This window comes from Anguilla anguilla, chromosome 4 (genome assembly GCF_013347855.1).
Source record: "Anguilla anguilla isolate fAngAng1 chromosome 4, fAngAng1.pri, whole genome shotgun sequence".
Taxonomy (NCBI): domain Eukaryota; kingdom Metazoa; phylum Chordata; class Actinopteri; order Anguilliformes; family Anguillidae; genus Anguilla; species Anguilla anguilla.
In genome coordinates this window covers 17,767,865-17,789,709 of record NC_049204.1, presented here as the reverse complement: position 1 = coordinate 17,789,709, position 21,845 = coordinate 17,767,865, and the positions used below count along the sequence as shown (strand labels likewise).

The following is a 21,845-nucleotide window of genomic DNA, read 5'->3' as shown; positions in this document are numbered from 1 at the left end:
TAACTCCCTTCTCACCTGGAATGACAGAGATAGTTTTCAGTGCTCGCAGTACTCTGAACGTTCTTAATGCTGAGACATTTCCCAGGTCCACAAACTCAGTAACATATCTGCAATAAGCGAAAGTCACACATACAATGACAGTGCACCATCAACAGGCAAACATAGTGAGAGGACAAGGGACAGAATGCGATTGGACAGACGACAGAAGAAGGAAGGGCAGGGACAGAGGGGGCACAGGTCAAAGGGCACGTGGCATGTTCGACTGGACAAGAGCGACAATGCAACCCATTTCCAGAGAGCGGCATCCCTTACCTGGAATTACCGAAATAGTTTTCAATGCTCTGAGGACCCTGAATGTTCGTAGTGCTGAAAGATTGCCTACTTTTATAAATTCGGTTAGAAACCTGCAGGATTAAATTAAGAGTTATTCTGGAAGAACACAACAAATGGAAGAAGAAAAAAAACGGCAAGCACGCCATATTTGTTGGTAGCTTCGCTTCCCCTGTAAAGTAACATATAGACAGCAGAGGCTTCATAATTTCAATTCACAACCTTAAATTTTGTGGAGAGATCAAGTCATCTGGACCCTTTGGGTTTTATTCCATATGTGAGTTCATCCGCTTTGACCATTATATTGATTGAATTTTTTTTTTAAAACCCCAGAGGATAACATGAATCTCGCAAATTCAAGAGGTATTGCATGTGCTGCAACGCCGACAGATGTAACTATAGCAAGGCTCCCATGGCATTTGCAGTTACACTGTGCTTATTATAAGGCATGTACTCATCAAGCCAGACAGTTTCATTGTTTATATAAAAAATCCTGAGGTTTTCAGACTGATAATATATATCTCCCTGGTATATGAGCCCCAAGCACCGGTTTGAATTTAATAAAGTCAACACGGGGAAGCTGCCCTTTTGATGTCTGAGTGGTGGCTTGACTTATGTACTGCAGCCTTGCTAAGCATTCACCTGACCCTGCTTGGTATCTAGTTCAAGGGCAACTAGGAAATAAAACCATAACGAGAAAAAAGCACTTGATCACAGCAGCAACAGTGAACTGCTTCTTTGTGCAATATCCAAGGACATTCTGAATGTTTTGATTGTCATGAATTGCATTTTAATTAATAATCCATCCTGATTAAAAAATCAAGAAAACTTTGAGAAAAAAATGGATAAAACATTGTTTCGAGCACCAAGCACCCATGATCTTCCATATCTCACTGTCTATTAGAGAAGTGGTTATATCCAACCAAACAGCTGGCCTATGTGTTTGATTACAATAAAAAAAGGAAATTGCCTCTCAAATTTGGATCACTTTCTATAATGTGTGACACTTTGCTTTTAGACAGCTAATCCTTCTCTGATTCACCGTGAGCCATAATGCGGCATAGACGGGTTTTTAAGCTAAATCCCAAACAGTAAACCTGTTTCTCTTTTTCTCACTGGGCATACTGCATAATACACAGTTTAATAAGTAGAGATAATATAATGTTAACTTAAAATAATACATTTACATTGTTACTGCTGTATTTTTCCCCCACAAACAACTACTGATCTTATTATAATCTCTTCCACTAATTTTTTCAAAACTGTTTGAGAGGAACCCAAATTAGAGTTTTTAAAGTCATTGTTCTTTAAAGTCAGCCTGTTCTTTCTCTCGAGAGCAGAGGCTACCTTTAATGTTCCTCCGAGACCACACAAACTGTTTGTGTACATCTACCCCTTACTGCAAGAGCACGCACCCGGAACTGGGCAAAGCATTTCGTTTATATCCCTAAAATCCTGCCCCATTCTTTTTTCGTTGACATTGCAATAGTCAAACAGTGCTTTGAAAAGGAGAAATGACCAAGCTAAAGGGGCAACAAATGCAGGAATCTGTAAAACAACCTTTCGATATGAAGTTCATGCATCCATGTGCATTTGGTATTGTCTATAAACAACATGCTATACCATATAAAGCGTAATAAAATAAATATTAAATTCTTAAAGGCCGTATCCATTCCATTCCATACAGAATTTCACAAAACAATGCAGAATTCACAGCTGATTTTTTTCCTATACATTTTAGGTTGCATTACAAAATGTTAGAAAACAAAAGCTTGCACTTCTTTCAATATTACGGTTTATAGGCAAACAAATGCAAAACTGCAAAAATGCATAAAAAATGCCCAGCTTTTGGATTATTTTTCTGATTGATCACTGATCCAATACTCAGGGAATGTAGCACTGTAAACACAATTTCCATTATTAGGTTAAAAATCAAAATCCAGAACCAAGATGACATTTGACCTCTTCCAGACACAATGCCTCAATGAGGTTTATAACAATGAATAGTTAGATTCAATTGTTGTACTTTACTTACAGTATGGGCTACTGGGCATTTTGCCAGTATTTACTGTAGTTTCAATGCCTGTTTTAATGCAGTGGTTTTCTATACAGTCAATCCTGTGGGAAAAGGCGTTCCCAAGAATCACAGTTTGGTGGTTTTCTTTCATGCTACAGTATTTACATCAGCACTAGCTAAAGCACACAAAAAATACGCTTTCAAAAACCATAAAAAATGGAAAGCAGCAAGCTTTTGTTTTCTGTGACATTTTTTTCTTCTCTTAAATCATAAAGGGTTTCACAGAGGTCTGAAAGGGAGAGACACAGAGGGGAAACTGAAAGTCAAAGAGGAAGAAGGGAAGATTAAAAGAAAACACAACAAGCTCTATTTTGAAGACGCTAAAGGTACTTGCTACTGCTAAAGGAGTAATCACAAAGACTGATATTTTAGAGCAACACAGCTCTGTGAATATATTTTTACCAAATTTGGTATTTAGTCATTTCTGGGATTTCTGAAATTCACTACTGTCACTTTCTCATACCTGTCATCGTGCAATAATAACATTTATATGAACTGGAAAGAGATTAATTTGGTCAATGTAACATAACATAACATAACATAAAATAACAAAATGACGAGAACAGGCCATTAAGCCCAACAATGCTGGCTATTTTCCTAACTAAATGTAAAGATTATTCACAATAGAAAATGCTGAAAATCTCACATGGTTACAAATTAACCCTCAGCACTGAGCAGGCACTCCATAAAGAAAGAATGAGAAACAGGGATACTTGATACAACTGTTCACTTAAAAGGAACATGCAGCACGTCCTGACTGGTCAGTGCAGGCACATTTTTCCACACCTTCCACTCGTTAAAACTGAAATGCCAGGCACTCGTGTGCACCACACCACATGTATTAGCATCACTAAAATTTGAACACATCTCACTTTTATCTGCCCCAGCGCTTGACCTAGAGTTTGCCTTCTGCCTTTGCGACCTCAAAATATATCCCAACATTGCAACATATTTCATTGTTAATGTTTATTATACTACATGGGAGGAAACGAAAACTACAAGACTACAAGCACAGTGTGTGATCGGGTAAGAATAACGGTGGATTCGGGGTGGGGGGTGAGGAGGGGGGGCGCTGGGGTGTAAACACAGGAGAGTGTCTGAGGATATCATTTATGGAATACTTACGCCATGACTATTACACTGAAATCCAACCAGTTCCAGGGGTCACGCAGAAAGGTGAACGGCCCGACACAGAATCCTCTCGCCAGTATTTTTATCAGGGATTCAAAAGTATATATGCCAGTGAAAGTGTACCTAAGTGAAGTGTTTGGGGAAAGAGAAATTCAAAGCATTAACAGACAATGGTATGCGTCAAGAGGCGGAGTACATAACACTCCTCAACATGGGCTTCCAACAAGAACCCAAAAATAAAAACGTCATGAACCACAGTAGCAGCTGGGGAACGGTAGAAAACAGTACAGGGGACAGTAATGTGGTAAGCATGTGTACTTGTCAGCCCCAGAAGAATGAAGAGCAAGCTTTTTCGTTACATCACTGCTTGATGAGTTTGCAGTCATCAAGACAAGAATGAGCATCGATCCAGCAAGTCAAATCTGACATCAAAATAAGAGGTCAAAATTAGCCAGGTTCAATGGAAACCAAGATGGAGGATGCAGCATTCTGATTCGCACAACCATATTCCCTAATTCCCTTGACATTGTTTCAGTGCTTTGCAAGAGATGCTGTGTGTACGTATATCATACCTCTCAACCCTATGAGCTCAAAACGAAAGGTTGCTGTTAAAGTATGGGTATGGTATTTAACTTAATTACCATATTGCTGTGCAGATAATAGGCATCCTTTGTTCGCTTAAAGAACCCCAATTTCAGATTGTGGCTGCATTTCCCGTCCACTTGCACAAACATATTTTTCCATCAATTATAAAGAGTTTGCGAGTCCACTTACTAAATGATCATCACAATGCAATGGGTCCGTTTGTGTAAAGATACTTTGAGGAGGCCTGATTGCAGGAAAAATGAACTTATCCTCATGACAGCCATTACCCCTGCAGTCAGGAGCTGAGAGGTACGAGCGTTTCTCCAGTTGGAGCGGGTCATGGTTTGCCGGGATTCATTGCATGCTGTGTGCCAATGAGCCCCGCTCCCTCCCAAAACAACAACCATATTTTAATGTGTGCTGATAGTGGACATATTTCATTAGGTGGAAGTCTCTCTTCATTAAAGGTATTAAAAATTGATTGCTCAATCTCACTTTAGACGGGAGATGCCCAAGACTGAGATCTTGCACACCTTCTAGAGGTGGACTGATCTCAGAATATAGCAAACTGCATCAGCTATAGGTCAGGACATGGGTTACATCCAAAATAGTAAAATACCATGACCCAAATTTCTCAGAGAACCAAAACAGCAGCTCTATTTTATACATTTCAGCTACTGTACGGGGAGGTGTACCTGTAGATAAAAGCACATTGAGGTCTTAACTGCATCAACAAGCCTAACCAATTTCTAAAAACACTGGTTTCAATCAAGATTTGTCCTTAATCTTGACTTACAATTACATGCAACTGTTATTTGTCACAGGAGCAGTTTGGCTAGATAATTTCCTCTATTTCCTCAGCTTGCCAGACTGTGAGTAGACAAGGATACAAAATTCAATTTAGTCATGAGTCAAAGTTAAGGACAAATGTTGATTTAATCCAGACCATTATTTGTGAGCAGTTTTTCCTAATTTTTGTTCAGAATTCAAGCAGGGGGATAATTGTATGCTTTTAAATACAGTGGCCTTAGTTCAATGAACCTTTTTCCTTGACATTAACTCAGAAAAATACCGTTTGGTCAGTTAATTTTGGTGATTATGAACTCATCAAATTGTTTGTGGAAAAAAAGCACTTGATTTCGTTTCTAAATCGAAATTAACAACACATGTGAATAAACTCAAGGCCACTGTGTCATGAGTTAAGACTGCAACTAGCCATAAAGGTAGTAGTTTGTTTGTCATGTGCAACACAACACTAAGGAGCATGTACTGATGCCACGAGAAACATTAGCACTGGTTTATGAAACCCAAAGAACGTACAAGACACATTGGCATTTATTCAAGTAGCATCTGTTCTTATCTTTGATTAACAAATTAATCCAAGTGAAATAAGTTGTCTTCACAAACAGTTTGCTGAGTTAATTTTGGAACTCACCAAACTACGTTTGTGAAGAAAAATCCCCACTTGCATTCATTTCTAAGTCAAACCTAAGAGCAAATGCGGATTGAATAAAGCTGACTTGTCAAAATTCAATACGTCATACTTGACAAGCAGTAGCAAAAATTGTCCTCAGCATTGCCTGAATGTGGGCTAGCTTTAGCCATTTTCATTAACCTTTCATTAACTATTTTTGATTTCTATGATTGTCATACTTTGTAAATTAAGGATTTAACCCATGCCCAGAACAGTTCTACCAAAATCAAGTTTTGCCAAATTCATCTGAAAGTCCTTTCCCATTCCTACACCTTTGGTTTTTAAATGTAGATCCCTTTAATGAAAATTCTGGAAGGTGTAACAGTATGTGACATCATACCATGATTTCATTCCAATGTAGCATAGCAAGTGCAATTAGCAAAGTTATGGGCTGGATACACTGAAATCATTAACTTACTTGCTAATTGAGGTTGGCAAGGCAACAAACACCTGGCAAAGCTTTATGTCAGGACAAATAGGGTACAGTTCAAAAAGTCAATACAATCAAAGTGAGTTAGGAAATGGCACAGAACAGAGAATTCACACAGCATATTTTTAGCCGGGAGAAGCGCTTGTGTTGAAAGGGGGGATATAAAAGGCATACTTACTCAACATACTTGGCCCATTGCGCTGGTTCAGACATGGCCATAAAACAACAATTGGTCAAAATAGTGCACATAATAAACAAACTAAATAATGTAGAAGAAACAGAGTTAAGGAAATTAAGAACAACATCTGCATTATACATAAACTATACAAAGAGCAAGTAAAAACCCATTTTAAAAACACGTAAAAAAAAAACATTCAAACTTATCTGCAAAAGATACAGAAGTAAGTGAATTTTTATAAGTCAGGTTTTTTTTTTTTTTTTAATTTCAGAAAATTTAATTAAGCTCATATGGCCAATTGCACCTGCTGACAGATGTACATGCAACAAATACCACTTAGATGTAACTTGCAAGATGCATTTTTCAAGTCAATGAAATAAACTGAATTGCCTGGTTGTCTGCCAATCACACAAGTTTTCTATTGCAGCACCCTGCAAATGTTGTTGGTTGTATAAAAGCAATTGTTACAATGTTTATGTACATCAGTATCCATTCTATTTATTTAACATTATTCCATCTGCTTATTAAGGGAGTCACCTATAGGTGTATATTAGAAACAAAACTCTGCAGTCCGATATCACAATCTAGCTGAAATTCACTGTGTGTCTTTGAAGTCACTCGTAATCCACTGGTGGATTACATAACAAGCTAATTGGCTTTGATAAAATCATATTTAATTAAATTATGAGATATCAATCATAATGAGTTGGGTACAAATGAATGAATTATAGCATTAACTGAATGCATTATTCAAGATCGTTTTGACAATGGAAGAAGCAACTTTCTTATGAAAATGCTTGTGTTCCAATATCCACCTGGTGCAGTGTACACAGATGATACAGGTTAGCACATGGCATTTGTTGTTCGCAACAATTAATGAAAGAACAATCTAAGTAATAGAGATGTTTAATTAATATATAAATATAATGTAATGAATCATGGGTGCTGCTTGTTCATTCCAACCATTAGCTGAAATATTCTGTTCATATTATTTTAATGGTAAACATAAATGTATAAGAGTCAAATTAGCCTTATTGATGAATTGCTGGACAGAAAATTAGACTTCAGAAAAGGTATGGCTTTAATCATAAGTACGTGTCAGTTTTTAATAAGAAAGGTTTTACAGTTTTAGGGAACACTAACCTTATTAAAAACAGGACCATAAGTCACAGTACTTTTTTTTACTAAAAACATTAAAGCACAGTGAACTGATCAAAATCCAAATCTTGATTTTTGTGATATAAATGTCATATGAAAGTAGCATACTTATGTAACTTTCAGTATTTTAGACCTCCGGGTAATTCAATAAACCCACAGTAAGACAATTTCAGGTTCACGAATAAGCTATGATTATCATGGTTTTTAGATCAAAAGTGCTCTGTATTTTTATAAATTCTGAGCAAATTCCAAACCATCGAAGCCCATTCATTGTTATGAATAGCACTTTAAAAAATGAGTCATGTATGAAGCACTTGCACCACTCATGCCAGGAATGTATCCAGTCTCCCGTATGAGAAATCAATTTCAGGTTTATTAGCAAATACATCGTCCCGAAAACGGGAATGAGTAAACACAGCCTTTGCTTATTTCTGCAGACCAACTTAATCCCAACTAGTAACTCCTAATAACAAATCAATGTAATACCTATTGCCTTTTGAATGACCTAATACCCTACTCACTCCATCAATCAATTAATTAATTAATTAATTAATTAATTAATATGAGCTGACTACATGGGCATCTTTATTCAATACCTATGTCAAATCATGGTTCTTTTTATTCCCTGCACCAACATACAGAATTGCCTAAACGTTCTTTGCTTTCGTTGGGTCCCAAAGGCCTTTACCAACTAAGCAGTCTGCATCAGACTTAAAATATACAGTATACAAATACATTTTTATGGATTCAATGGATTCAAAGGAAGGCCAGACAACTAAGAGGCCAGGACCACATGTTTCCTAAATCTCTAAGCATTCATGGTGGAATTTTATTTTGCTAACGGCAGGTCGGGTGGGGTACGGAGCTGTGGTGGGAGCTGATGGCACCAGAGTGATTTTTTGAGCCACACGCAGCGGAACGCATTCGCCTTCAAGCCAACACCTCCAGAATCAGCCTCTTCACCCGTGTATCAGAGTGACACAAGCAAAGTGTCCACAAGCTTTATATTTCTTAACACCTGCAAACACTAGCCATCTTATTTATAGCAATTGTCCATAAAGAAACAGGAGGTGGTGGAGATTTGGCCAGGATACAGGTGGGTAAACAGCCATTGAAACATGGCATGGGGGGGGGGTTCCCCATAAGAGTTCTAGTCTAAAACAGCAGGGTTCTAGTAGCTGCAGTCGAACATGAAAGAGCAGTGTTCAATGATAGCTCTTTCCCACTCTTTCCAGAGCAAGTAAAACTAAACAAGCAATTCATGGCATATTCACAATTTTTAAAATTATTAAAAATCTGTTTGGTGCAGCTAAGCTTGCTCAGAAGCATGTTGTGTGTGAGAAATGAAAAAGGTTATGTGGTTAAATCCAAAGGCATTGGGACAGTGACACATTTTGTCATTTTGGCTCTGTTTGAAATAAAACCATGAATATGAAGTTAAAGTGCACACTGTAAACTTTAATTTGAGGGTATTTGCATCCATATCGGGTTATATGTGTAGGTATTACAGCCCTTTTGATACATAGTCCCACCATTTTTTATTTTAGATGCTTATAGTTTCTGCACAAGCTATGGTTATGAATAGGAAAACCACAATAGTTTCCATTCATCATTTTTGGAGGTACATTTAATATGTGTAGGTCAATAAGATAAATCAAATGCACATATCTTGAAAAACCTGTTTGTTCTGTTTGTTTTGGGTCCTGCTGTACAAAATCTTTTGTGCTCAACACACAATAGCAACTTTGAAAAAGACTTAAATATGACTACAAATACTGGTTGAACTTGTTAATAAATTGACAAAGACCACAGTATTTTTTTTCGGTTTCTACACATCAGCAGGCAAACACGAAGTGCTAGTCAAATGCTTTGGATAGATTTCCGTGTTAGGCTTTTAAAAATGACTACAAATGAAAAAGACGTCAGCTTTGCTAGGTTCCCATTTAGAAACAATAAAACTGAATTCTTAAAAGGCAGTAATGAATTGTTTAACTGAATTAGTTTCAGCAGACCACACCTGATAAATATTAAACATTTGTCATTGCAGGCACAAAAAGGCATAATATTTTTTTGAGAAGATAAAAGGATATGAGTGTACTAAAATCCTTATTGATGCTCTTCTGACAGGATGAAAAGGACTAAAAATATACAGTGCGGATGTGGCACTAAATCGGAAGATGGCCTTCCCTTTGTTCAGTACTATAAAAGTCTGTGGAGAGAAAGCACAACACATCGTCATTTTAAAAGACTAATTAACAAAAATACTCCCAACATCTAAAATGGCGTGTTTTCCTGGAAACCACTCAAACTGAGGAAAGAACATCAACAAGTTGTACAGTGTTTAAATTGAGAGACCAGTGCAGTGACGAGTCTGTTTTTTGGTCACAAATGTGTTGTGATATAAATTTGAAGAAGACAAACTTTGCCCATAAAATGTTCCATTTCACAAGGGTTGACCTGATTCACACAGTGTGCAATGGGGAATGGGAGTAAGTTGAGCCTGTTGGTCTGAAGAGCAATCCCTTGTTACTAGGCAACTGCATACAAGATTAGCCAGGAGGAACCATCTCTGAAATGGGCTCAACATTACCCACTGTTGTAAAGGAGTTCACAACATTATGCACATGGTCCGAGAACTACTTACAAAAGTGATTTTCAGCCAAATTTGGGTACTGGAGGTGTAATCAAACATGTTAAGTGAAATTTGTAGAAAACTAACCGGGAACAGTTGTTTCACCATCGAGACAAGGGTGGACAAGAGTCAAGGCCACAAGGAATGGGTAATGGGAACCAAAGCGATACAATAGCCAGTTGACAAGAGGAGGCCAGAGAGGTCTGTTTGGAGTGTATTGTGTAATCATTGCCTGAAGGCTTCTTGGTGTGCTGAGAGTGGAATTAACATGTACAAATTAGACATGTGAATCATATGAATACATTAAACATGTAGCTTCCCTGTTTTTTCCCCAACTTTGTGTGTGTGTGGGGAGGGATATGCTAAAAGTGATTAAACAACTAAACAATTTTTTAAATAACTTGGTATAACTAAGCAAATATTAAAGAGCTCTTATCAGATTGGTTGCTTTTAGGTTTTGTTTCATTGTGTGCGGTTAATAATCTCATAATTGGGGCTGGTGAGACATGCATATCTGCATATCTGCAGACCTCTGTCATCCTTGACATTTGTCCCTAAATTTGACCTACAAATGAATATAAGCATTTTTTTACTTTACAAAAGCAGTTGACTTTGATGATTGCTCAACCTGAGTGTTAGGGGAGAAACATGGCAAAATTACCTGAATATATTACAATATTTATCAGCTGATTAAAAAAAAATATTGGTTTCCAGAGATGCATAACCATGTGAAGTAAACCTATTTAGAGAGAGGTATAGAAGTTCTAAGAAACAGTAAGTAAAGAAGGACAAGTTAATTGCAAACAAATCCCAAAAAAAAAAAAAAAAACTTAAATATGTGTCTACATATTTACCCTCAGCTGCTGTTTCAATTTCTTGTAGTTAAGTATTTCTTTGAAGGGCATTTCACATTATGCAATGAAGGCAAATAAATAAATAAATAAATAAATGTGTCCTGTAGGCTGAAGACCTAAAACCAGTCAACACAGAGGCATCTCTCAAGGAAACCCATCCGGCTGTGAATCCCATGGGCACGTGGAGCTCCCGACAAAGTTGCCCCTCACGCGTAGCTCTGTGATGTAATTCAATCCAGACATGCCATGTTAGTGTCAGAACGGATACTTACTAAACTGACAAATCTTGCTGGGGCCGGACAGTTTATTTGGCGCATGAAGCAATCATGATGCTGAAATGAGATCGAGCTTGTTGACAGTGCTGGTGGGAGCATCCAGCAGCTTATGAGAACTGAGAGGCAACAGCTACTCTGTGGAGCAGCAGACAGAACTCTTAAACATGAGAAGAATAAAGGCTTTTATACTCTCTTTGGGATTGTCACAGCCATTCATCAGGGTAAATGTGACATCAAAAATATCCAAACTGGTCTTGAAACCTAAATGGAATCGCTAAGCCTAAAATATTAATGTTCAAAAGGAAGGAGAGTTGTCTATTTTTGACATGGCTCTTGTTGGTCAGAGAAGCGCAGAAGTCAATGTCTGAACACAACGCTCCAGTGGTTCAGACAACAGATGGACACAAGTGATATGGATTGGTAATGATAGGGGAAAATCGCATTCACTGTCCACAACATAGGGATCTGACATAATCAGGTCACAAAGGATATAATTCCATTTGGGATTAACACAGTGAAGTTGGGCCTGAATCAACCTGCCTGTGCTCTCTGACGGCGGAATGAACTGGAAACATGCATGTGTGAACTCCATCACAGAAATAAGGCGGCACACCAAAAGCCCATCTGTCATTATTCTGGGACAGTGACAGATTCTGTTTGCACTGGGACCCATTGTTTTTGCAATTGAAGGGAGACAACCATTTCTGTCCATTTCTGGCCAACCTCCAGAGAAAATGGCTTATAGAAAAAACTGGAGAAGTGTGGTCTTCGCAGCACAAGATCTTGCTTTTGACTGATCCTGATTATCTAAAATCATTTACCATGGTGATACTCTGCAGAAGAATCCTTTATAGAATCCTTTGTTATTCCAAATGCTTTGAGCCAGCAGACATGCACTAGGTACAGTATCAATGAAGGATTCCCTAGGTTCTCACTATTAGGATGCCAACACCCATGTCCCAATTCCCGGTCAATCACTTCTACATTCATAGACTTCTACATTCATAGATTTCCTCCAGACACAGGCAGCCATAATGCCCTGAACCACAATCACATTCAAAGAACAATCAACATGTGCAATCATGCCCAGATCTGAAGAGCTCTGTCACATCAGGGGCTGTTGATCATATGTAACACAAGCTATTGTCGCATGTCCTTCTCAAATCTACGAGTGCTATTAGTTAGCACTCAACGTCCATAAGGTCACTGTCCAAAACACTTGAATGACACTGACAGGGATGATTCTGGTTTGTCTTGAGGACAGAGCATGTGCCTGAGGATAGAGTCAAGAACAAATTCATAAAAGCATAAGCTGAAGGCTTGAAAAGTGTTTTCCTTAGCCCTGAGCTGATGCTGGGCTTACAGGTTAATGAAAGCATTCTTTCTAAAGATTATCCAGAAAGCCAAGATCGGTAACACAAAATGTGTACAGACACATACTCAGTGGATCACAAAGGTGAAATATTACCAGGATCACATGAGCTCTTGCTGAGTTACATTACCCCACTTTCCACACACCCCCTTGTGTTGCTTCTACCAGCTTATAGTTCTCTTCAGGCAAGACGGTTTTAGTGGTACTGAAACTTTGGAATGCAAAATGCTTTGAAGACAGAAACAGTCACCATAAATGCATAATGTACATAATGTATATTTATCACATATGTGTGATTTATTATATGGGGGGGGGGGGGCTGGGGTCACCTTCGTTGGTGCTGTAATTTTGGGATGCCATGTCCTATAGTAACCACTAGTAACCAAGACAGTAGCAGTAACCATAAATGACATTTTGAAATCATGAATGCAATTAACTTATAGCAATGCAGACATATTCTGAAATATGTCAGATTGGGAATCCCATTGAACATTGCGTGAGTGAAATTATATCACTGGCAGTCATTGCATACTTGTTGTATGTTTCTTCCTCAGTTCATGAAAAATGTCCTTTCCTTAGTACCTTTACCCAGTCATAATCACTAGACATCATTAAAGCATTAAAACAGGAAAAATCTTTTACACACACCAATAACAGAATAAAATGCACACATGTAAATGCACGCACACAAACAAAAAGCTAGATCGGACTTACTCTGCGGTTATTGAAGTAAAAAGAGTCAATGTCGTCCAGAGGCACTCCGACAAGTCCGGAGGGAATGTCACCGAAGATGCGGGGCAGCTGCTTGCCAGCCTCCAGGTCGGCCCGAGGTTTGGGCTGCTCCACGTCTCCCAGATCTTCCTGGTACTCCTTGGCATTCTTGGCCTGCTCCTCGGCAATCCGCTGCTCGATGGCAGCCAAGGATTCGCGAGTGAACCGGCGCAAGGTGTCAGGACCCGGTGGTAACAGCAAGGTTGCCATCTTTTCATCCTGATTCTCCTGTACTCGTGTTTACATACAGCTGAAGGGACAGAGAAGCAAGAGGAATTGAGAAGAATGGTTTACCTGCTCGCAAACAGTACTACATTTAGACAGCCTAATCCAAATGTTGAGCTGGTCTTTCCTCTAGGGCATTGCATCAGATTATCTTGTACAGTGACACAGCTCCTCCATTGTTATCTATTCACTAAGTTTAAAATCAAAGTTTGAAAGAACAACCTTTGGGTTTTATTAGCTTTGACAAATTGGAATGTGCTCTTCTTGTCTTCTTATAATGTTTTATGCTGGTAAACTACTGGTAACCAATCGATGGACGATAACTTGAGAAAACATATAAGGACGACCCCCCTTTATTTCAAGCTTACTGTCTGACATAGAGCACTCTAGCACTCCTGTTTTACATTCTACAGACTGAAACAGATTTTCCATATTCATGAAAGAAGTATATAAGCACTTTGAAATATATAGTATGTGTTACTGGCAAAATCATATGATGATAGTTAAGTAAGCTGTCAGCACGTCATACCATACTCATTTTTTTTTGCAGATCAGTAAAGAACTAGTAAGAATTAAGTTTCTCTGCACATAAATGCAAGTATGCATCCTCACAATATCATCAAATTTGTTAGTGTCACCCCTAGCCAAAAATAAATAACCAATATACTCGTCAAAGGTGGACACTTTCCCAAAATTAAAGCTAGCCCACTTAGACTGGAGGTTTCCAACACAGGCAAGTGAAACAAAAATACTAAACTACAAAAATGTATAAATTTATATACACAATATTCTAGTTTAAACCCCTTGACAATTATCTGGCCAGTAGTCTTAATATGACAAGTTATGAACAGAAATTACATCATGGTCTTAAGAAACAAAAACTACAGGGCTGCAAATGGCATACAGTGTATCCATCATCTTGAATGCACAAGCTAACTTCTCAAGGATAACAAATGGCCATTTAGTGGACTGCTGTCTCTCCAAAAATAATGTCATACTGTAGTATATTGAACAGGCCAAGGTGAGCGTTGGACAGATTAAATGGGGCTCAAAATCATTACACAGCTTCCTTTTCAGCATTTGAGCACATGAATGGAGGCCTCTAAAACATCTCTGACAAAAGAGCCTGCATAAGATGTGTTTTTGTGCATGGAGGTTGCCTGAGGACAGCTTATTTCCTCATGAAGTGTATCTCCTCCCTACAAACCTCAATAGTTTTGTTCATTGAGAGCACTGTCCAATGTTATTATTGTTCTTACTGAAGGGGATACAACTTCTAGGCCAGATCACAAAATTTCAGACTGAAATGACTTTTTACAGATTTTTATGTATTCTTGTTCCAGATGTCATCCTACTGTATATTGCATTTACCTCTGCTCTAATGTACAAGGAATTAAATTACCGTGATTTTAAAATCAACCAAATGTGCTCTCTTAGACAGACTATTATTACTATTATTATTATTATTATTATTATCATTGTGTTAAAGCTGACGAAACTGAAAGAACAACCACGATACCCCCCACAGAGCAATACAATACAGAACAATACAGAGTCTGAATTAGTCTGAATCTACAGGTGTGTAATAGCTTTATTTATAATTGGCTGTAGTCTGTAGGGGGGCAATACTACAAATTACTCGCAAAGCAGTCACGGCAAAGTTGATGAAAATCATGGAAAACTGAAAAAGCACAAGAAATCACAGTTAAAAATAAAAAAAAATATTTTAAAAAGTGTTAATTTATTCAATTAATTAACAGAACCCAATGAGCAGCAGTAGAAAATGACTGAAATAGCATGTTCAACTGTAGCTACAGTAACAAGTTTTAAACAATAAATCAACAGGCAGTTACCGGGTGCTAGGATCAGTCGAACGAGTGAAACAGGGTACCCTGACAGTCTGGTGCATTTAACAGGTTAATTTGGCCCATCACAGAAAGAGAGGGCATGCTTTTTTGACTTTAGTTTAACATAACATTGTTTAACAAGTTTAAAAGTTATAATTCAAAACTGCCGAGAAATCACGAAAAGCACTAAAAAAGGAGTAAATCGTGGAAAAGTCATGGAATCCGTTGCACCTGCAACTTCTGTGACAAACACCCAGCCTTACTGATCAGTATATCCCAATCACATGATGAAATACCCAACGTTATTATATGAAAATATTTTTCTCATCATCGTGCAAACTTATTGGGGGGTTATTTGGCCTGTTTTGTAATATTTGGGGGGTTGTAACCCCCACCCCCCATAAATCACATCATTGTATTTGGGAGAGAAATTGTGTCCTACTCCAATGACTTCATTGCTGTGTGTGTGCTTGTTGTTAGCCTCAAATTTCATACAATACCGTAAACTATATTTCATCTCCATAGCCAGTTTTTATTAATCAATCCTCTACATCAACCGTAGGGAAATTAGCAGCATTTTTTTCACAAAGAACGGCGTCCCTGGGTGTGCAGTATGCCAGCCACTGAAACCAAGTTAGCTATCATACCACCTGTTGATTTTCAGAGGTGGTGGCTGGTCAAATACAATGTCTGGTCTGGGTTTGCAACTCAACAGGGTTGCTAACTTTCATATCCACCAAATTAGAGGTACAACTAGCAGTTTCAAGGTAAAGTGCTGCGCATGTAGCCTCACTAATGTTAGCTGTCTCGTTAGCTAGCCTGCCTGCCCGCTTGCCATTGACTTGCTGGCTTCAGGGTCTGTGAGCAGCAGTAGAGGTAGCTGTAGCAGAGGCTGAATCCTCATCTTCACCCACCGTGTGAGCACGCTTAAGAAATCTGGACAAAGTACTCTGTTTAGCTTTTGTTGTTTTATTACCGTTAGCTAGATTCAGAGATGGCTATACCAGTGAAAGGGAAACTGAGAGCAGGATGGAATCTAGCCCAATAAAATTTGCTGTTACAACAACAAAAAAAAAGAGCATGCACTTGTGTTTTTGTATTCTTTATAGGCCACATTTATCAAACTAGTAGTCAATGACAGGTTAATACATAATGATAGTGAAAGCTGATTAGAAGATTCCGCTTTGACTCCACATTGGCTCCTCATTAAAAGTCATTTTTATGCAATGAAGCATCCAGATGTTATAACAACAACAGCCTTACTCAAAACAGCAGCCAACTTTTCAGAAATACTGTAACTGCAGAATGCTTAAACTGACAAATCAGAATCAAGTATTGCTCAATGTGTAATATCAGCAGATTAACCAATTCACTGATCATAAAACATAGTGAGTCTACATAATCTAAAAGTTGCCTGGTTCCAGCGCCTATGCACGCTACATAAGATAAACTTGTAGCCCATGTCCTCATTAATCTCTGGAAACACCATAGCCTTCAGGGTAACAATCAAAAATATTTATTTTTGACATAAACCTTTGTCTAGGAATGGGAACTTCTGTTTCAAGAGAGCCAGTGTGTATGCTTTCTAGGCTGGGCAATGTCGATAATATGATGATACAATGTCGATAAAACTGTCATGTGATATACAATGTCGATACCACGCCCCACCCCCTCACACGCCCTGCGTCAACAGGACGTGCTGTGAGTGTTACCATGTGCAACCACCAGGTCCAGATCACTGAGATCAAAGACAGGGTGAGCAGGTTTTTGGCTATGAAGGAGACCGGGCTTTTCACATCAGTCTAGATGTTGTAGAAAGGGTTAAATCTGTATCTTATTTTGCCTCCTGATACAACCTGCAAGCCATACAATATGTGCAGATTATGTGTCTCCCAGGTTGGATGAGCTGGAAGAAGGTGGCATGTAATTTGTGAAAAATAAAGAAGCTACAACCTTTCCTCCTTTCACTCCTGTGGGTTTGGTTTACAGTTAATGTGTTAAAGCCTCCTCTCAGCTTTTCTGTTCATTCACGTGTCTCTGATGCAACCTGTCATTCCTTTTCAAAACTCACAAAGTGAAATCTTGCCACAGATTGGGAATTTTAGCCCTTTCACCTATTAATTCATTTGCATAGGAAATATGTATATTTAAACTATTATTATTATTGTTTACTTTTGTTGTTTATATGCAACAACATATATTGCAACTAGTTCAAGAGATTTTAATTTCTCTGCACAAACAGGGTTCTATAAGATAAAATGGTTGTCATAATTGATTTAGCAAACAAAAAAAAAGAAACTCCACATTGTTACCTTACAACTCTGAACACTGCCAAAAACCAAGGGGTGCCAAAACTATTTCAATAATCATCATAACATGACAATAGCAAAAAAATTGCCAGTACAATTAGAATAATCAAACACGAACGATCAAAATACACAAGCTGCTTCAGGCAAAGACATTCACGTGTCAGCTGCCATATGTGACAAGCTTTTTTCCCAACAGACCTGAGAATGTCCATCGTGAAGCAAATTGAAATAGTTGATTACCCAGAGTTCAATCTGAGTACAGTTGCAGTGCAGTGATGAATAATCTGTCATCAGCAGACAGGGAAATAATCAGTAAGTACTGAAAATATTTTCTGCAGTCATTGAAATTAATTAACCACAGGGAATGTGAGACTTGAGAGGAATGCAGCAGGGAGCATTCAGTCTTGTGAAGCGGGAGGGGGGCGGTGGGGGGTATGGTTGAATAAGAACCATACTTAATGCAATCCAAGGTCTCCCCCCATAATCAATAGCTGATGATGATGAACACATCAGTTTAGGCAGCCTGATTGATTGAACGCGATCCCTTTATCACAGAGGACACTCAATTTTAGCAAGCCCCCCTTCAGCTTGCTAATTGATTAAAAGCTTAGCATTCACAGAAAATCACCAACTTCACACATTTGATTACTGCTTCTTTCAATGAAATGCAGATAGAATTCCTCTGTGAGCAGGAGAACAAAACACTCCTGGTTAGATGTCTTGAAGAAGGAAAAAAGACCTTGTAAACCTCTTCATTGATTGATTGACTCGCTATAGAATTGAACGTCTGCCATTTTCATGATTGGTTAGTCCATAAAGCAATCACAGGACGGGGGTAAGCACCAAATGTGTTAATGTGTCAGGTTAGACAAAAAAATTTACGTGTTTTATCATGAACGTACATAGAAGTGATTTTCTATCTGAAAATAGGAGGATTAAACGCACAATACAACAAAATAAGAACGATCTTCTCATCTTCATTATTTTTATTTCTTCGAGGCTCAAGCAGAACAGTTTAGCGTGTACATAATAAATTATTGCAGCAGGCAGTTGCATCTCTTCTGAATTAATGTGTTAAATGTGCTGGCAAATGTCACTCCCCTGCAGGCTGACTCCACTGTCTCTAATACTGTGAAGGGGAGCCAGTCTCTAGTCTACCACAGTTCCCACACCAGCGGAAGTGACAAGCCATCCAGGTGATGGGGCAGCATGTCCATGTGTAACTCGGGCAAACGCATCGACAGACAGGGCCGCCTGTGAACACTTGCTATTCACGTCACACACCACATGAACAGACAGGGCCATATCTATGAGGTTGAAAGGTTGTGTTTTCCCGTTTCAATTCAATTCATTGAAATTCTGAAATTCATTGAAATTATGAAACTTACTTGATTCATTCTGAGAGAAAAAAGTAATAACATGCTTCTAGGATCTTTTAGGTTATAATGCACTTGCATACAAGGTATAAACTGTTTACTGCTGATTTCCCAAAGGGATACCCAGATCAAATTCAGTCCCTGAAGGCCATAATGACATTTGGGTTAACCTGCTGGGTGCAGTAAGAGAGACACATGACCGAAGGACACATTTCTAACATTGTGGGCAATCACTTGTGCAACATTGCCAGTTAACACCATAAAAGAAACTACTTTTGCACTTAGCATTTATCTGACATTTGTCCTACACACATCCTGTTTTTTTATTCATTATTTTTTTATTTCCTTAAGAAAGGGAATACAAACATAATTACAATTACAGCAATTAAAGTGTAAAAAAGGAATATACCACCCTCCACCCATCCTCCTCGCTCCCCTCCCCCTTTGTGGCAATTATCTCCCACCTCTTCTAGCCCAAACTACATTTCACAACATAACATAACATATCTGAGTCCTCCACGGAGATACAGACTACACCTCGGACCTGCAGTCTCGAACGATCAGTGAATTGCAAAGGCAGTACTAATATTTAAATTTGTTGTCTGATTGTGTTGATTATTTAATACCCTCTAGCTATGTATTACCTGAAACAGACCCAACTGAGACTACTGGTGCACTGGCTGGGTTGGGAAAGGGTTTGTTTCATTGAATTTATATATCTCATATCATTTATGTAATAATACATTTCATTTGTTGCAATATCACTGCACTTTGGTCCTCTAAAATCAATCAACCTTTTCAGGCTGAGCATTAAAATGTATATTTATTAAAATATTAGCATTAAAAAGTTTGCCAAAAAGTGCTTACCAACACAATCAGCCGTATTCTGTTTGTACAGATACACATTTCTTGAAAAGGCCTTTTGGTATTAATTTGCATTTCTGTGCTTTAAACGACTGTTTGCCCTATGGGTCTTCTTAAATAATACACTGTCCTATTTTGTTACAGCTGGAAAAAGTCACTGTCCTATTTAGTTACACCTGGAATCCACACTCTGTAAGCCATTTTTTGGACAGAAAAAAAAAAAACTTTTTTGTGTTTTCAGCAAGTGCTGCAGTTTCCCTACATCAGCAGACTAAATTTGTCAGGTCATTTATTTTCTGAGATGAAGTGCAAACACATAAAAGAACAAAGAACATGTGATTTACCTCATGTGAACTGCTATTAACATTATTTAGTTGACATGTCATCATTCAAAATTATTGCACCTACTTTTGATGATATTGGCACAGGTACATTACCAAAACACTTTTATAAACAATTACCAATAAGTAAAATAATAAAAGAGTGTGAAAAAGTAGCTTAATTTGGCAAAATTCCTAATTAAGCATCAAGCAAGTTAACAGGGATCAGATGTCAATCTTGTAAATTAATATTATTTAAAAGCCCTAAGAACATCAGAACTAACCCTATACCCCTGGCCATTCTACAATATGACATGAACCTCATCAATGCTCAGAGCAGTACGCAGGCTCATTTGTTCAGAAGGTTTTGAATTTAGCTGCAGGTCTGAGGCAGAGAGAACATCGTGGAGCTGTCTTCAGCTGCCAGATGCCATCAACACACTGATTCAGCTACAGCAGAGCTCAGTGCGAATGCACACTATCACGGCTACATGACCAACATGACATTCTCACAAAGATAATTTCATTAAGATGGAGATTTTGCTTCAAAACATCAGAATGTTTTGCGCGATAGTTTGTTACCTAGGTTACCGCCCCATGGAGATAGGATCAATTCTCTTTCATACAAAACTCACAGCGTAGTCTTTAAGAATAGGCTGTTGTACCTGAGTTTTTTTTTCTTTCTTGATAAACCGTCGGGGGGGGGGTCAATTCTAGCCCGCACATGGCCTCACATGCCGCAAGTTCTTTCTCGCCTGTGTCAGCCCTCTGTTATTCAGCTGTCACTTTCAAAGTAGGGCAACTGCGGTCCTCTGTCAAAAGATTATCAAGCAGCGGCTAGCATTGACCTGTGTGTTTTAGCAGTGTTGTTTCAGCCACTCTAGCACACGGCAGGCGAAAGCCAGCAAACACCATTCATCTGGTATCTGGAGCGCTCACAGTGTGCAAGGCAAACTCCGATATTATTAGATCCCAGCCAGTGTTAAACACAGATTGCCATGCAAGCAAAAACACTCCCTGCAGTTGCTAAGGCCAGGAAATGTCTAGCTGACTTTTACCCAAAGCCCATGCTGATTTCTCCATTCCCAAACCATCAATTACACCTCCTAAAGTTAAAAGTTTCAGAAGGCAATATAATGCTGCGTTTGTAAATATGACATTTACTGTAGCTAGCTCCTGAACAGTACGAGCATCTGTCAGTATGCGAGAAAGTCAAATGAGTGTTACGGTGGACTGTATTCACACAGATTGGCTCTTAAAGGGTGAAGATCTCCATTACATATTGCTGGCCTTAAACAGTGCACACCCTCCTCCATGCTTTCTCCTGTCATGAAATGCAATAATCCCTTCTAAGCGCCTATCAATTTACAAATGAACCATACAGGCTGAATACATGGCATACTTAATCAGAGATTCGGTTATGAAATCCCAGGGGTACAGAATAACTAATATAGAAGCTGCTTCAACGTAGAATAGCATAATGGTACAATCTAATTTCCTTTTCCTTATGTTATTTTCTTATCTTTACCTAAGCTATTCCTGATGTATACGTATCTTTTAATCGATTCATTGATGCAGACTTAGTACATTATGCACGTGTGTTACATAGAAATCTTCTTTTTTCTCCTTTCTTCTCA

General features: G+C 38.4%; 1 protein-coding gene across 3 annotated transcripts in view; it reads right to left on the bottom strand.

The window, feature by feature from the left end:
* The window catches only part of scn5lab (sodium channel, voltage gated, type V-like, alpha b), a 130,582-nt gene that overhangs the window by 94,611 nt on the left and 14,126 nt on the right, over positions 1-21,845 (bottom strand). For 2 of the 3 annotated variants that reach the window (XM_035415363.1, XM_035415365.1), the window contains exons 2-6: positions 13,211-13,517; positions 9,454-9,572; positions 6,206-6,295; positions 3,533-3,661; positions 16-107 (exon numbers count right to left, since the gene is read on the bottom strand). In XM_035415363.1, the coding sequence (XP_035271254.1) occupies positions 16-107; positions 3,533-3,661; positions 6,206-6,295; positions 9,454-9,572; positions 13,211-13,477 (697 nt within the window). In that variant the 5' untranslated portion in view covers positions 13,478-13,517. Of the gene's footprint in view, positions 1-15; positions 108-3,532; positions 3,662-6,205; positions 6,296-9,453; positions 9,573-13,210; positions 13,518-21,845 lie in introns of those variants that run through there. The other variant, XM_035415364.1, reaches the window with a different exon arrangement.